The 17878-nt window shown below is 37.1% G+C and overlaps 1 protein-coding gene across 1 annotated transcript in view; it reads right to left on the bottom strand.

The window, feature by feature from the left end:
- The window catches only part of NCAPG2 (non-SMC condensin II complex subunit G2), a 45285-nt gene that overhangs the window by 22129 nt on the left and 5278 nt on the right, over positions 1–17878 (bottom strand). The window contains exons 4-13 of the mRNA XM_040080901.2: positions 17651–17765; positions 17022–17179; positions 16172–16306; positions 11020–11114; positions 10106–10175; positions 9335–9421; positions 7107–7202; positions 2694–2819; positions 1646–1825; positions 566–718 (exon numbers count right to left, since the gene is read on the bottom strand). Of these exons, the coding sequence (XP_039936835.1) occupies positions 566–718; positions 1646–1825; positions 2694–2819; positions 7107–7202; positions 9335–9421; positions 10106–10175; positions 11020–11114; positions 16172–16306; positions 17022–17179; positions 17651–17765 (1215 nt within the window). The remainder of the gene's footprint in view (positions 1–565; positions 719–1645; positions 1826–2693; positions 2820–7106; positions 7203–9334; positions 9422–10105; positions 10176–11019; positions 11115–16171; positions 16307–17021; positions 17180–17650; positions 17766–17878) is intronic.

Genomic DNA, 17878 nt, shown 5'->3' with positions numbered 1-17878 from the left:
TCCCCTCTACACCCTTCACCATCTTCAGAAGCCTCCTCTGGATGCTTTCTAATAGTTTTATGTCTTTATTAGGCTTAGCAAGAGACAAAACCATTGTTAAAGTAAAATATAAAATTGAAATTAAGAAACTATTAACATTAGAGAGTGGAATAAGAGCTCAAAGATGATATAATGCCTGCAGATGGACAGTATCACCCTAAGTAAGAACCCACAGCAGAACACAAACTACACTAAAAATCACAATAAAAAGACACCAAACCAGAAACAGACGTTATAAAAACAGGAGAATCAAAGCAAAAAAGCTACTGGGTTAGGGTGTTCGGCATTTAGAAGAGTTGGGCAGCTGAGGGAAGTGTGGCTGTAACCCACTGCTCTCCCCTGCCCATCCAGAAAGAACAGGGGCCCACAGAGCACTCAGGATACCACAAATATTAAGAGCATTACCAGAGCAAAGCAGGTTACTTCTTCCTTTTTTAGGAACACTGCAGCAGTCTCAAAATGTGCTTTTTTTAAAAAATAGATGCCTTGATTTTGTCTCTTTGGTACTTATCAAGTGCCATCCTACCTTAGCAGCCTTGGTGGCCTTCACTTTGAGCAGCATTTCCACAAAAGCCACTCGCACTTTCTCAGAATTATCATGAAGACTGTGTTTGGTTGCAGGCAGGAGCTGTTCCAGGAGTGGGTGACTTAGTTTGTTGTCCAAAATTATTGGTAGGCACTAAAAAAAAAAAAAACAAAACAAATACAGAAAGAGTAGAGCTGAAAAATCTATAGTTAAAAACTGTTGAAGAGGACCATGTCACTTCTCATGTTAAATAAAGCAAAGGCTGCTTCACTGTGTTCAGTGAACTCAGTTCACCTGAATCAGCTTCAGACCTACACTAACACCATGGTCCTGCCCTTTACCTGAGGGCACACCAGCTCTCTAAAATATGATTTCAAATTAAAAATGTATTTCTTTCTTCCAATTCATTTTTAAATCGGCACTCTCTGCTTATCCAGCATAGTTCCCCCTTGAGGCAATGGTAGAGCAAGTTAGGATTAACAGGATGACAGCTTCAATTTAAGGCTGAACTGACAGAGACACAAAATCTTCAAGTGAAAATGCTGCTTTGGGAGTTCATTCTCCTGTCCAAGCTATCAGTTATTTCTCACATGCCAGAAAGATGCAGATGAACTATTTCTAACATTGTGAGCAATGCATGAGAGGAAGCATCACCAGACAAACTGTGGAATTATATCCATCCAAACCTCACACACACAAAGTGGGGTACAAAATCCTAATTGTGCATGTCTTGGGATGCATTAAAGCTGCGATCCTGGAACCTGCCTACAAATATTTTCAAGTTTAAGCATCATTTCTAATAGCTAAAAAAAATTAAATTATTGGGTCCAAACAGCGTGTGAACAATTGGAATTGAAAAACCTTAGAGAGTCAGAAAGTAATCAGTTACCATTTTAAAAGATGTTTGTGTTTTCGAAACATGTGGCTTTTATGAAATGTGCAAAACCTCCATGTATTAGGAATTCTATTGCCTAAGACATTTTGAAGAACAAGTAATTTCCTTGATTTAAAGTGGCCTATACTAGAAACCTGTACAACAAGTAAAATAGAAAAATGACAATCATGATAAAAAACATTTACTTTAAAAACAGAGCATCGAACATCAGCAGATGTTATATCACATGCCAGCTCTCCAGTTATCTTTTTTAAAAGATCAGCAAGAATTGTTGGAGGAATCATTTCCCAGTACTTGGATGTGATCTGAGTAACTCCAAGTATCCCCGTAGAGCGGACAACTGGATGAGGATCTTCTAAAAGACTCTAAAACAGAAGAATGATACTGTGAGCATGTGGATAATTGTGACTCTACTGCTGTTTGACCTCAGCCTATCATAAACAAAATGCATTCCATTACCTTTGAATCATGAAAATTGTCATACAATAAAAGAACTGTAATATTAATAGTCCCTCAAGGCATTTTATTATGCAGAAAACAGGAAAATTTAAATCAGAAACAAAATTAAGATAACTATTGTCTAACATTTTCCATTGGACTTTTGATTTTATTTTTTTTTTTAATAAATCAAGTCTTGCATTTGTGACTCAGTTAAGAATATCTGGATTTCTATTTATATGAGTCTTACACTGATCACTATTCCTACAGAACAACATAAAAGCTTTGAAATTCATTCAATTATCTGATGTTTACTCAGGAATCCCCAAACATTTTCTTAATGAAAATACTATGCCCATTCTCACCCATCTGGACTGGGAAGGAGATTTTTAGGTCTCCATTACACTTAATTTCAGAAGTATTTAGTAATACAGTACTGAACTTCCACTGAGTGCTTCCATAGTAACTGTGAAGCTCTCCCCCCAAACCTAGGTTAAGTAAGGATCAAGAATCATTACTCATGCATTTAATCATCCAAAGGCATCTCTCATTCACAGATTATTGAATAAAAAACCAAAATATTTCCTTTTTGGGGTTATAGTGGTGTACAGCACCTGCAGAAAACACACTATGGAAATTTAAAATATTCGCTTACTTTTGTATTTTCTGTGCCACAGACCTCTATTTCCCTACATTTACCCAGAAATTCCATAAATTTTAATTGCATCAACAGATTTTTTTTTTTTGAGGTAGCTTTGATGAAAGTTTCATTTTTAGCATTTCATTAAAACTTACAAAAAGTTCTTCAAATTGTTTCTGAATTTCACTGTCCATCTCTTCAGAAGTAAAACTGGGATCACGAAGAGGAAAAACATCAACGAACAAAAATGCTGCATTTGCTCGAACTTCTGAGTTTCTGGCCTGTAACAATGGAGGAAAAGACATTTTTTCCATAAGGATGAACTGTTAATATCCAAAGGTGTATCCTGTCAAATACTGGTCTCCAAACATTTTATCAAGGTTTTAATTAAGTAGATGGAAGAGATGAATTTATAAATGGAGGGAAGAACTTAAAGTCACATATGAGTTTTAATGTTTTATCTTACATATCTGCCCATTCAGTAAAACCTGAGTTAGTGTTATAATTAGTTTTCAAAGCCTATCAGCTTCAATGACCCTGAGGAATCACAGTCAGAGCCTCCCTGCTTTCTGTAATGCTGAATAAATTAAAAGCAGTTGGGATTTCTCTTGGTGGCCGTAATGCTCCTCTTCAGGACAGAAGACTCTTGAATTCAATCAGATTGGATTAATTAACTTGCTTGTCAAGAGACAGGTGATTTGATTGAAAAGCTCAAGCCTATTTCTTCAAGAAAACAGTATTTAGTAACTAAGTACCAGAAAGCTTGGAGAGTAACTTATCCAGCAAAAACATATTCAGTTCGGCATCTCTGCAGAACATAACAATAAGATAAGCACTAGGACCATGTTCTGAGTCCCAGGCAGCTCATCAAAAATCTATGGGAAGCCTCACAGCATTTTACCACATTTAACAATTTTCAGTGTATTCCACCATATATTTTACTGGTTGTAGAGCCACAACTGCAAAAAAGGAGGAAGAAAAAGGTGCATATTTAGACACTCATTCAGAGAAAGATAATTGATCCTGTGGACACTTAAAGGACAGAAAAAGAGAGCAGGCGATGAAACCATGAAGAAATTCAAGGCATCTCAAGGAGAAAGCTGAAATCTAACCACTAGACTCCATTTTATTTATCAAAGATAGCAGTGCAGTGATGACGAGCCTCTGCTGGCTACACTTGGAAAGAAGAGAAAACGAAGAATTTTGTCCAGATTTTGCATCCAATTAAAAAAAAAAAATTCTCAATATAATAAGCAAAGTAGGCTTAATTTTAACAGCGGGATGCAACAGTTCAGGGAAATTCTTGACTATTCTAACCATCCAATTTTCTTCTGCCCTTGTCATAATGCACATTGAGATCAAAGGCATGGAAAAGAAACATGGCAATAACCATGTAATATTTAGACTTAAATAAACTAATGACAAATAAAACCAGAAAAACACAGAAGAAATGAGTAACAATTGCTTCATTTACAATCTGGTTTGGATTTCTCTTCTTGACTAATCCTGACATGCTTCATTTACAATCTGGTTTGGATTTCTCTTCTTGACTAATCCTGACATGGTGGAGTAGAACCACAACATTTCAAATTCTTCAAGCCAACAAAATTACTAGGAACTCTAAATGGAATACTACAAAAACAAATAAAGCACATACATACATTCCTTAGTTAGGGACTTGTGTTTCTCTTTATTATGGATAATGCAAACAGTTTAAAGGTGAAAAGATCATCATTCTTAATTCTATCCTAGAAAGTTGTAGAAAATCCTTTAACTCTGAGCTTGTTTAACACATAACAAGATAATATGTGAATTCAGGGTGAAATAGCTCTTCTGCACTAACATTGCATGTGAAAATTAATTCAAATGTGTTGTTGTGCAATAACCTAGACCTTGTCTACCATAGCCATTCCAGAAAGCTAATTTCCATAAACTTTTAAATTGCATTACACTGAATTCCATCAAGCTCACTTTTAATTCTGAACTGAGTACCCACAGTTCAAAATCTTGCCTTTAATTAACTGGAATTTAGCCCAAATGTATTTGCATATTCAGGCTGATACAATGTCTTCACTGAGGTAGAACTTCAGACTTTAAATTCATGGCCTGTTTTAATCCATACTGACTTTTCCATGCCAGAACCAGCACTTATTTAAATGACTAATATTTCTTTACCATTATGCTTGTACTATTCTGAGGAACTTTCAGACCCTTTTGAAACCATATTTTAATTTTTTTCTTCAGTTAATTTTTATAGCTTTCTTTTAAATTTTATCTGGTCTTACCAGTTCTGAAATTCACTTCCAATTATTTAAAACACTGCTTCCCCAGGACATGTTAGTTTAAATGCGTGGGATGTTAAAAAAAAATTAAAAAAGACAACCAAACACTTTAAAGGAGTCACTTCCTTCAACAGCTTGAATTACTGGAGGAGTGGTTCTTGACTTTTTCAGCTTGATAAGAAATAGCTTAATCACTACTTTCCTCCCACTAAATATCCATATTTTTTATATCCATAGATCTTCTCATACTAACAATCAATCACTGCACACCTCTTTTATGCTTGCATGACACTTGCTTTTCATAATAAGAACATGAAAAAAGATGAAGAAGTTACATATGGGCTTATATTATAAAAACTTAAGGTTGCATAAAGGCTTATAAAAGATGTGTTGGTAAAAGCCCCAACAGAAGCTTGTGCAATCTTAGTACTTGCAAAACAAGCAGCTGAAGAAAAAAGAGATAACTGCATTACAAATGTGCATTCTCAGTATAAAGATTTCAGAGGTGAAATCAAGTAGTTTCAGCATCAACAGTTCTGGAATTCATTGTATTCTTACAACTCCAGTATTTTTGCTTTCGGCAAGAAGGAGGAGTAAACAGGCCTTGTGTGTCCTTTCAGTTTCATAATCAGTGTTCTAGAACTGAATTTGCTCTTCACTATATTAAAGTAGGGATTTGGCTAAAATAGGAGCATCAAACTGGTTATCTAAAATTAAACTGACATCTCAAGTTTGGAGTAGAATCCATCACAGTAAGAACAGCTATATATTCTTAGGTCTGTATCTTAAACTATTGGTGATTCTGAGTCACAGCAACAATTCAAAATGCCAAATACTTCATGCAGTATTCTATGATTTGTTCTAGTAATGGAACCGTTAGATGTGAAAATTATGAATAGCAGCTGTTAAAAATTTCAGACACTTCTGGAATCAGGAATTCTCCCACTGTCTTGCTGCAAGTCAATCATTAACCTTTTTTTCCCCCCGTGACACACCTTCTGTTACATTTCTCAAAAAAATGTATGCAGATTTCATTAGGTTTGACAGAATCTTCCTCCAAAAAGTTGCCTAGTCTCACATTTGAGTCCTAGGCTTTGGAAAGTGACTACGACCCTCCATGGACAGGCAGCAACTCCCTTAAAAATGGAATAGTGTATTTTGTTAACTTACCAAAAATCAGTTAAAACCCCTGTTCTTTTTAGAGACAGAAATGTAGGAATTAAAGGAAGCCATGCTTTGTAGCTATTATTCTCTGGCACTAGGACATAAATGTTTCATCCAGAAGGTTCCTTGCTTATATTAATTCTAAAAGGATGGGATCCAACCTTTAATAGAAGACCAAACAAGATACTGAGCTAGAAACAATTCTGTTCATATTCCCACCTCTACCACAGGGCTCTGTTTGAAATCAAACTCCTTCCTGAAACTCATAAAATCCATTCTAAACAACTTTTGAAGTTAATAGTAAACACTCTCAGCTTTGAGAATTTCAAATACCTTTTCATGTCTAGAGAAGATGCTTATGACCAACAGGTAAGTGAAATTGTCAATGTTTACCAGAAATTAACTTGGGTGTAAGAGTAAGCTCTCACAAACAGGGATTTCAGACAGAATAAAAGCTGTCACCAAAGAAGGAAGAAGCTTAGCTCCTCTTAATCACAGAGTGTAGCAGAGTAAACAAACAGCAGAGGGTCCCCTTTAGCCCTTGCATGCAATCCACAGAAGGATACACACACACCATAAAAGAACTACAAGTAAGAAATTTCATTCTGAGTGCACATCCATACCATGAATGTCTGTCCATTCAATCCAACTAGAATAAAAGCTTTCCTAAATTAATATTCTAATAAATTCATTGAGCTGTATTCTAAGGCTGGGAATTAATCAACAGGTGAGACTAAACCATCCTCTGAACATTTCTGGCTTTGATCAATAAAACAGTGATCATTCCCTAAAGATCTTGGAAAAGATAATACAAGATTACACAGAATTTTCAGACTGAGAAGATAAGAATACCAGCTGCAATCCTCAAAAGCACTCTAGGTACCTGTAAATAAAAGTGAATTTTACAAGTAAATTATATCAACAAATTAGAATATTATTGTGCAAGCTATGCTGAACTACAACTTACAAAGTTACTCAGCTACATCCATGATGTTAAACATTCATTTTGGTTTTCGTGGCCATTTCATTTTAAAAGCAAATAATAAAAATAGAAGATGTGGAAGGGACCCAAAATTTAATAGCTGGAGAAAGACAGCTGTATTTTCTGAAAAAGATAATTACCTTCAGTGCTCTCCAGAGGATGGGCTGATACAGTCTATAAAGCATTTCTTCAACTCCTTGACGAACTTTACTTTGTTTATGAAAATAACTCAGCATCTAAGAAAATACAAACAAAACAGGCCCCAAAGCCATTTTAACATTCTACATTCAGGAAGTGGTATGGGGTTGTCTCATTTCATAATTATGTAAGACCAGAGTTTTCATACTAAGGAAATGATAAAACTAAACATAATTCATTGACCCTATATCTTACTAGGAAGTCTCAAAAATAGTAAAATTAAAGCAATCTAATAAATATAGTATTTTATAAATTTATAGAGTCAATAAGTTTGTATAAAGATCTATAATGAAAAAAAAAACCACCCATGGCTAGAGAATTTCACAGGAACACCTCCTTTTTGTTACTGTAAAAGATTATTTTTAAAGTAACTGACAGAAATACTTTGAAACCATGAAATTATGAACTACAGATAAATAAGCCTTTTCCCTGTTAAGAACAAAGAACTTATCTGGTAAGTGGAGTTATCCAAATACACATGTACAAACCTAACACATTTTTTATGCATTGATGAAAAGCAAGTATCAGCACTCCTTGGGATTCAAAACTGTGCTTAATTAGCTAAAAATCCTGTTATTTTTGTATCTGAATTATGCAGAAAAGAAAGTGGAAGACCAGAGCAGAATATGAGAAAGGACATCATGTAACTGGATAGAATTCCTCCACTTGAAACACAGAGCAGTTTGAGCTGTGCTCTAAGGTTGGTAATTAATCAGAAAGGGAGACAAGATCATCCTCTGAACATTTCTGGCCTTGATCAATATGGCACTGATAATTCCCTGAAGATCTTGGAAAACAGAATACATGAAATTTGAAAAGAAGCTGACCCTCTAGTGGTCAGTTCAAATTCATTCTAAGACCTACTCCACTTGCAGCCCAAAGACATATTTATTCACTGTCCTCTTTCAAGATCATAAGCCTTAGAGTCTGAAAAACATGAAGTGCCCTGTCAAAAGCCTGTTCCAACAATCAGGAATCACAGGACAAGGAAATCCTATAGTTATGAGAAAACAAAACAGAACAAAGCCCCTAAAAACCAACCCCAAAAAATCCAAACCAAAACCCCACTACCGTATTGTACGCTGGTATGTCAAGCTGCACATTGCACACAGTATCGACTCTGGAGTCTGGGTATTTGGGGGACAGCATGGAAGGGGAAGGGGCATTGATCAAATACAAATGTCTTAAAAAGCCTTGTACACTTCTCATTCTGCTTCAAATGTTCAGCTCGTGACTGAACGCCACAGACAGAGAACTAGGATCAAAGCTTGTCCCTATAAAGATATATAAATCTCCTATATATTATAAAAAGAAAAAAGCCAAATTTCATTTCAGACCCATCTACTAAGTTTGCCTCAAGAAAGTTATGACTTTTCACCCTTGTGATCATCTATGGGAAGGTCGATTCTATAGGTAAATGGAGCTTGGACAACAGACAGCAAAACCTATTTCTGGCACTCTGGAAAATCCCCTTCTATTTCTAATTTTGAGCAGCAAAGACAAATCTGGTGCAGAACTATAAGCAGGGTCCTCCTAAAACTCGTTCTAACATTGTTTCACAGAACGTGCTATTTTTTAAGTATTTGTGGTGGGCTGGCCTTAATCACCAGCTAAACACCCACAGCCATTCACACACTCCCTGCTCAGTGGGGAAGAAAAAGAATTGCAAGAGAAAACCAAGTTCATGGGTCAAGATAAGGACAGTTGAATAAATGAAGCAAAGAGGACCAAAAAAACCCCAAAGGAGTGATGCAAATGCAACCACTCACCACCTGCCACAAGCAGACCAACACTCAGCCAGGCTCCCAGCAGTGGCTGCCTGCCCCAAACCCACTTTCCCTCAGTTTGCTGAGGGAATGATGCTTGTATGGCAGGCAATATCCTCCTGGTCAGTTTGGGTCAGCTGTCTCCTCCCAACTTCATGCTCATGCCCAGCCCACTCCCAAGGTCTCCCTTGAGACCACACAGGCACAGCACAGCAGCAGCCAGAACACTGCTGTGCCACCAGCACACCCCAAACACAGCCCCACACAGGCTGCTGTGGAGGAAGGTATTTCCATTCCTGCCACACCTGGAATGGTATTTTATTATGAAATGGAAATTTTCCATTTTACAGCAACTGATCTCATTTTGATGCCACTAGCTCATGTCCTGCTTTCCTGGAACTTACCTCTCTAACTTTAGAATGAACAGGAGAACTTCTGGGAAGATGAATTCCATGATGCATGAAATCCTGAATGCAGTTATATTCAAGTACCTACAATAAAAACACACACATGCTCCTGATAACAGAATAAAACAGTAGTAAGGATTGTAGCTGTGCAGCAACTATATTTTTCCCAAAAACAAGCAAAAGAAAATAGTATCTGCTATTATTTCTTACTTGGCTTCTGCTTGGACCAAATTTTCTGCATGCTGGGGGCCTCAGTCTGCCTCAACTGATTTTCAAAATTTCAGAATATACAATTAATCCAATTGTCAGAAGCTAAAAGCAGAGTATATAAGAATACTTTGATATCTAAAATTTTGCTCTAGCATTGTTGTGATCTGCAATTATGCCTTTAATAATTTCCATGGAAATCCACAAAAACTAGATAAACACTTGAACTATCAACCATACAGACTTGCACATACTGAATAAAAGCTTCAATAATTCAACTAACGGGTATGTTTATTAAAAACAATGTGTATATGCACATTTGTGTGAACCAGTACTTCAGCAGTGGAATTCAAGGTGTTTAACTGCAGCCAAGCTGATCTCAGTGGGAAAATATTCAAAGCATGACATATAGTTACTCTATGACAGAGCTGAAGAGGCCCTTTCCTTAGAGAAATAATTCTTTAAGGCTTGTTAAAGGAATCTGTCTGAGGTAGAAAGTCACGAGTCTTTCCCACAGTGAAATCCACAACTACCCAAATGAAATTCCAAGCACAGTGTTACCTCTGTGAATTCTCCTGACACCTTCTTCCAGGCCCTGAAGTAAACTTCTGAAATGTATTCCATCAAGGATCTGTATTAACATACAGAAAACACCGTCAAGAAAGCATACTAACCATACCTGTGTACAATTCATAAAGGTGAAGCATGAAGTTTTGTATAAGGATCAATATTGTTCTGTGCATCAAACTGGGTTTTAGAAGAAGAAAACTCTTTTTCAAGTCCATACCCATAACTACCAAGTTAACTCTTAATTAATGAACCCAAGCATTATTACATGATACTTGAAATATCTCTTATTGTAGGAGAGTCAAAACATTCACAGGGATACTTTACCATTTATGTCACAAAGAATGCCTTAAGTTCTTTATAGAGATGTACAAGAATGCATTATTCTACCTGAAAGCATTAAAAAGCCTCTGATTTTAATACATAAAATTACCTCTGCATTATTTCACTGAATAATCAAAGAAAAAAAACTCCATATTTTTCATCCATCAGCCAAGTTCTCAGGCTATGATTTATCCTGCAAGTCACTTCTTATTAGAATGTCTTATATAGAAACCTAGCAAATTAAATTAGAGACTACTCACAGGAAAAAATAGAAACACCCTACAAAAGGAGAAATGGACCTGCAAACCTCACACCAGCACTGCAAATAATGCAGTCCAATTTCTATCAAAGTCATTTGCTTGTCAATGGCAAATGAACATTTACTACTCCTGTAATTGTACACCCAGGCACCTCAGAGCTACTATTAAATGAAGTTGCTGAAACAATATAGCAGTTATATTCAGAAGATTTGTGAGTTTCCAGATACTGATATATTTTTTCAATACATTAGGTATTTTTAGAGTGAGACAAACAAGATTTTAGTCAAGCTCTTACTAATTAAGTACTCTAACTGGGGTGCATACCTTGGAAAGAACTGTAATTGGTTTTTAACAGTTCCATGTATCATTTTAATGAAGTTAATATTCCAACTGAACAAAAAACTCAAGAGTCTTCTTCCCTGTGGGGAGGGGAAAAGAGGGAAAAACAAAGCTCAGAAGAATACCCAATTTACGAGCTACCTCAAAAATCAGTACATACAAAGGAAATTACATCTTTAATTTTAAAATGCATAGGTGAAATGGAAAAAACTATTTAAGATTCTTAATCATTAAACAGAATTCAAGCACTACTTTTATTCATACAGTAGAAAAAACACAGAACAAACGAACACATGGATCACATATCTTCCTCCACTCTTTCAATGTCCTTTCTGTTTTGGTGAGCCTTCAAGCAGCATTCCAGAATGAAAACAGACTCTGCAAGCATCACCCTCAAGGCCAGATCAGCGAGCTCTGCCAAGGGCAGTATCATCCCAGGATGACACTGGAATGACGGTGAAGGCATCAATAAAACACCACAACTCTGCCAGTACTGGACACAGAAGCATTTTTATCAAAGCCACAGAGAACAGCTGGGTCACTGAGGAAATTGAATGCTCTGATCAGCAAGGACAATTCCTTTCCTCTTGCCACATGAAAGGTAATATTGCAAACCTTCTGGAGCTGCTTTCATTCATGAAAACAGAAACTATTTTTCCCAAATTAAGTTTTCTTCCACTTTAACAAGTCAGGAACAATGATGACAAATCTGATGAGTGACGGAATTTTGCAATAAAAGGCAGTGAAGGCTGTGGATGAAGGAAATAAGCCAAAGCTTTTCCAGAACCAGCAAGATCAGCCCCAAGGAACTGGAGACTTGTACAGTATCTGTGGAGGCAGCCTCACTCTGACTTAGCTTACAGATGAAAGTAAGACTTCAAAAGGTTTGATCACACATAAGGGTGAGTCGGCCATTTGTAAGGGTCCTTTGTATATGCCAGCTTTCTAGCCAAAAATAAATTAGGAATATTAATAAAGGAAGTGCAGTAGTAGAGAGCATGTTGGCAGAAGTGCAAAAGGTTCACTGAACAAACAGCAGAGGTTCAGAGACACTTCCATTGAGAGTTGGACCAAGAGTTGTGCTCACACCTAAGACCAAACAGAGAAAACAGAATGCCAGTCACACTCAGAGTTGGAATGTCACAAAGTAGGGCAGAGAGATGGAAGTACATAGAAACTGCCCTGTAGTGTAATTGATAGGTGAAATGCCTTTGGCTGAAGAAGTAACTCAGAAGCTCATAAAAATCAAGACCTAAAGGCTAAATACAATGTCAAGATTCTTGTCTACAGGTCTGATGGAATCCTTCCTGTTGACAGCAAGAGTTGTCTCTATCTCCAACTTTGGTGGCCTAATATAAACATAGAGGAGTCCCACTTGGCATGTCACACATCAACATCCCTGACAAAACAAAAGGTCAAGGGAGTTTTGACCTACAACTCTTTCCTCAACAAGGCAAGGATGAGGACAAACTTGAACTCATCTTCTACAACCCCAGCAGCAAGACAGATGATAAAAAGCCAAAAAATAGCTTTTAACCAATTCTTTATAGCCTTAGGTGACAAAAGATTGAGCCTGCTCCTGAAAACGATGATGTCTCTAACTTCATCTGCTGCTTGTGATTAATGGATCTGAAATAATTATTGGTATCAACATTCTCATTATCATGAGAGGTAACCTGGTGATAGGTGAATAAGACTGTGAACTTGTCACCTTTGGGATTAATGCAGTATCAGAGTGTTGGGTGCCTGGTACTGCTGTGCTTGTGGACACAGAGCACCTGACTTTGTTCTGTAACAGAGGTTAGCAAGGAAAGAGTACAAAAGACCCATCTCTAAAACACAGTAACATGCTCTGCAGCTGTTTGACTGGAAACCACATCTGAACATGAATGTTTTCATAAACCATAAACAAAAATTCAGAGGATCACTCCACTAATGCAGCCTAATAATAAGCTTCTGAGAAATATTACTGTATTGAATAGCACAGCCTGGGAAGGCAGAAACACTGAACTCCCTGATCTTGCCATGATGTATAAATGTGCAGATCTCTATCAGTTTAATCTGATTTAGAACTGATGCACTGCATTCCTGACCCTTCCCTTCCTTCAGTCTTGCATATGATGAACCATTCCAGACAGTTAATCTGTCTGAAAATTAATCTTACTAGGAGAAAACAGCTACCTCCTTCAATCAACCCATGACAATGCTGCTTGAACATTACACTGTGGAAAGCAAAAGAGGAATGCTAGCCCGTGGCAACCCCGGATCATTGTAACCTGGAGTTATAGCAGCTTAAGCAGCTATAGTGCTGCACTCTGGGATATGTACTCTAATAAAAATAGGATTACTGCTCTTAGGAACTGTAGGACAAGCCTGCAGGCATTAAAGGGAGTATTAGGCCTGATATACAGAAGTTCAGTTTCACCTCAAAGCAATTCATACATCATGTTGATATTTGCTGTTACTTCAAGCATTTTAGAAGCAATACAGGATTCAAAAAAAAAAAAAAAAAAAAAAAAAGGTCCAGCAGAGATACTGGGGGAGTGCTGGTTGGTTGTTGTTACAAGAAATCTATCATTACTGAAATGAGCCAGAAAGGGAAATTAGAGAACACACATGAGGAGCGTTATCACTGCAGCTGAAGTCCCACAGCATGCAAATCCCAAACAAAAGGAATTGCAACTGAAGTACAATGGCTTCAAAACAACAGGAAAATGCTTTGAACACTTTGAACCTCCTATCTGCAGAGCTAGGAAAATCCAAGTTGGTTACCATTCTGGATAAGCACTGGAAGTTCATACAGTGAAGTTGGATTTCTGCTCACAAACTGAGACATGTGAATTTGGATGTTTAAGTCTCTGAAATGCTAATCGTCTGAAGAGTGATTCATGGGATTAGTTGGTTTAGTCAGTTTAGTTACTGTTTTATGGAGCTGAATTGTTCTGTTGACTCTGTTGACTAGGGTTAACATGGCACACCCTAGCCAATTTTACATGCTCAGATGGTTTTCCAGAAGGCACAAATCTCTGACATGCCAGTGTTTCACATGCCAGCCCCACATGGATATCTGAGGCAATTCAGGTCATTTAATGTAGCAGGGGTCATTCACTTAAACAATCAAATCCTTTCCAGGACCTGTACTGATTATACTCCTGAACAGATGTCTAAATTTATTTCAGACACTTAAGTTAACTGAACCCTATCCTGGGATCTTTCCAGAACAGGTTATGGTTCTCCTTTTACTGTGAACTGTTATCCTCCAGGGTGTCAAGTGACCTGTGTATTGGGCTGGCATGGCAAGGTTGTGGTGGTGGAGGCCTGCAGGGGTGGTTTCTGTGAGAAGCTTCCAGAAGCTTTCCCCATGTCGATAGAGCCAATGCCAGCAGGCTCCAAGGCAGACACACCACTGGCCAAGGCTGAGCCCTTAGGCTAAAGCTGGAGCTGCAGCTTTCAGTCCATCCTTCCAGGCAGAAAGTCAAGAATCCAGAATGAAGGATTTAAACCATTAATGATCAGATGACAGAGCAGAAAGTGCAGTAAGGTGCTCTCTGTATCTACCTAGAAAGAGACAGGCCTATGAAAATGCAAATGTGACAAAATGTCAAGAACCAGAAATCTGTGGGAGAGCAAAGAGAAAAATCTCAGGCAGAGAAGTGAATGTGAAAAAAGTGTGGCCAAATCTGCACGTTCTTGTGGAGCAAAGTGGATAAGTTTTAACATGCCAAGAAAAATATTCATTACCAAGTCTGATTACCACTGCTTTTTTCCCCTCATATTAAAAAAAAGACAAAAAAACCCAAAAAACATAAACAACAAAACCACAACTTTTATACTGAAGGCTGTTTCACTCAGAGTCAAGGTGCAAACTTCCTTTAGAGAAGCCCTGTAGTAGTTAACACGTTATACTAAATGTCTCACATGATGTGGAAGAAAAAAAAAAACACACTACAAAAATTTACTTCTGAAGTCTAGAGAGCAGTCGTATTTTACACATATAATTACCAATTATTTGCTGTGCCTATATTAAGAAGAAATATTAAAATAATACAGTGGGTTCAAATATAACAGAAGAAAAAAAAATATAGAATCAAATATAGCTAATGCATTTTACATACTGTGATCAAGAACACACACAAGTACACACTTTTTCCAGATGACAAAAAATGGCTTAAAATTAAATATACCAAGGACGTAAAATTAATTGTGAACTCTGTCAATAAAGTCTTACCTGTCTTTCCTCTTTCCACCCGCATTTTTCTCTTTTTCCATTCCCACCTCTCACATTACCTTAGTACATCATAATTTTAGTCAAAACCAAGATACCTCAAAATATGATACGTAACAACCCTCCCCCAACTTCGTGGTAGGTATCCAAATCCTGCTCTACCAAACATTCCACCTAACTCCTTTGCTATCTCCATTTTTAAAATGCCATAACCTTATACTGCCACAATCATGCTGCAATCTCAGGGCTCACTTTATGACAGAAGTTCATCTGTTCCACAGGAAAAGGAATATATCTATTTTACACATGCAGGGAGGAGTTAGAACTTCAGAGACAAAGTCAGGTGGTCTGGTCACCTGACCAGTGGCTCGGACACCACTATTCTGGGGCACAGGCACAATCTAAAAACAACAAAACATTTCTCTCAATGAACAGTTGCTGTATGTAGTTAAATAAAAGTAATTCTCATTTTTCTGTAAAGTTGGGTTCTTTTTACGCTACTTTTAGAACACAGTATGGCAATGCAATCTTCTAGACTGAGTAATTTAGAAGGAAAATTATTTTGCTACAGTTACTTGCTTTCACTAAAAGGAAAACTGCTATAAAAGAAAAGAATTACACCAGGGAATGATTTTAAGTATTGAGGGAAATGCACTGGAAGCAAAGCACTTGATTCTTATTGCCTCAGGATAAAAGAAGTGGACTGAAGATTTAGACATCAACTTTCACAGTTTAGAGTCCGGAATAGGATCAAATTTTTCAAATGAAACAGAGAATCAACCATTTCTAGCTTGGAGTCAGAGATGATTTGTCTCATACCTACTGTACAGTAAAAAAGGACAAACTGCAAAACTATTAAAAGTGACCAAAGCTCACTGGCACAAAACCACAGCAAGATAGAAGTTGGCTTACCTCTTCTTTATTAATGTGTTTTACACTCATAAAACACTGAAGCAACAAGTCCTTGACTTCATTACTCTCATCAGAATCATAATCAAAACAAAGTAATGTCTGATGTAGATTCCATACACGAACTAGATTTGCACCCTGACAGGAAAGAAGAATCCCACATCAGATATGCACAGCTTTAATGTAAAACAGCATTGAGAGGATTTTAAATAATGAACTTGAAATGCATTGTTACAGACTGTGGAATTATGAACATACATTTCATCACAGTACTGGGAAAAATATACATAACTGCAGGAATTCTGACTTCCTACAAATGAAGATGTGCTCAAGTACAGAAAAAAAAGTTGCCATTCCATGCAAAATGTTAAAATCACATCATTCCACTTTATCAACTTTATACAGTACGTGCAGGGAAAAACAGAGAAAAGAAATAAGGATACATCCCTTGGGTTGTTTAGTTACACAAAAGAGGTGTATCACAATATTCCAAGTAACTCACACACTTTGAAAAATGAAAGAAAAATTATCTGTAGAAAGTTAAAGAGAAGATGAAGCTTCCCATAAAAGCTGTCTCTATGCGTAGCTGAACATAAAATCCGAGTTGACAAAAAGAGTTAATGCAATAAAAACCTTGGTCATTGGATTGGACAGAATGAAAAGATGAAAAGGAATTTAAAATAAATAAATAAACAAACAAACAAACAAATAAATAAATAAATTCCAGTTCACTTGTGAAACTGATGCCAAAAATCTTTAAAATTTTTTCTAGAGAAGGCAGTGTTTTATTGGAGGGATTATCTTTCTTGAACTATTCAATAATAACCTGAAAGTCAATACAGCCTCAGCATACCGTAGCAGCTTTATTCAGGCTTTTTCTCAGCAGAATGACAAACAGAGTCTTTCCCAGCTGCTCCTTCCCTTCCAGACCCTTCTCCCACCACATCTGACACACACGTTGGATAGCATCCTGTAGAACATTTTCAGATGCAGGTAATGCAGGAAGAATACCTACAAGATTATGAAATAATTACTTAATGTAATGAACCAAGTCATTCCTGTAAAACAGTAGTCTGTTAGCACATTAACTACACATCGGAGTATCAGCTAGCTCCTGTCACATTTACACACCTTCATGGTTTATGTTCACTGCAGCATTTAGGCAACTCTAAGGTTTGGCCCAAGTTTCTGGATCAGTAACAACGGAATATTAAGTTTCCCTTAAAAGTAATATAAATCACAGGATAATCAAAGTTACCTTCCACTGGGTGAACAGCTGGGAGAAAGAAAACTATTTACATTCTAGCCTCTAAATTGTGCAGCTGACTTTTAGGTAAACACTCCCTTAATTTTGTCTCATAAATATGACCTCAAACCAGCACCAACTTCTCTCCTGTGAATTCTGTTTTGCAGGCCAGCTGGATTTCAGTCAGATCAAACAGCCTGTGTAAAATGCTGCATTCTGTACCGAGAAGTACTCACCGTTTAGTATAAAAACGCATTCTACAAGAGCTTTGTAGTTTACATTTTCTTCCACTGCAGGTATGGAAGCAGTAACAACAGATGCCACTCCTTGGATCACTGCTACAGTTTGTTTCTGAAAGAAAGCAATGCTGAGGAAACACTTCTGCAGTTTGTTTTGGACTCACAAAACAATTCAAACCTGAAATAAACCTTAGCAACAGAGAGCAAATCTGAACTGTGATTATG

This window comes from Hirundo rustica, chromosome 1, assembly GCF_015227805.2.
Source record: "Hirundo rustica isolate bHirRus1 chromosome 1, bHirRus1.pri.v3, whole genome shotgun sequence".
Lineage (NCBI taxonomy): Eukaryota > Metazoa > Chordata > Aves > Passeriformes > Hirundinidae > Hirundo > Hirundo rustica.
This window is presented reverse-complemented; position numbering and strand designations above follow the sequence as displayed.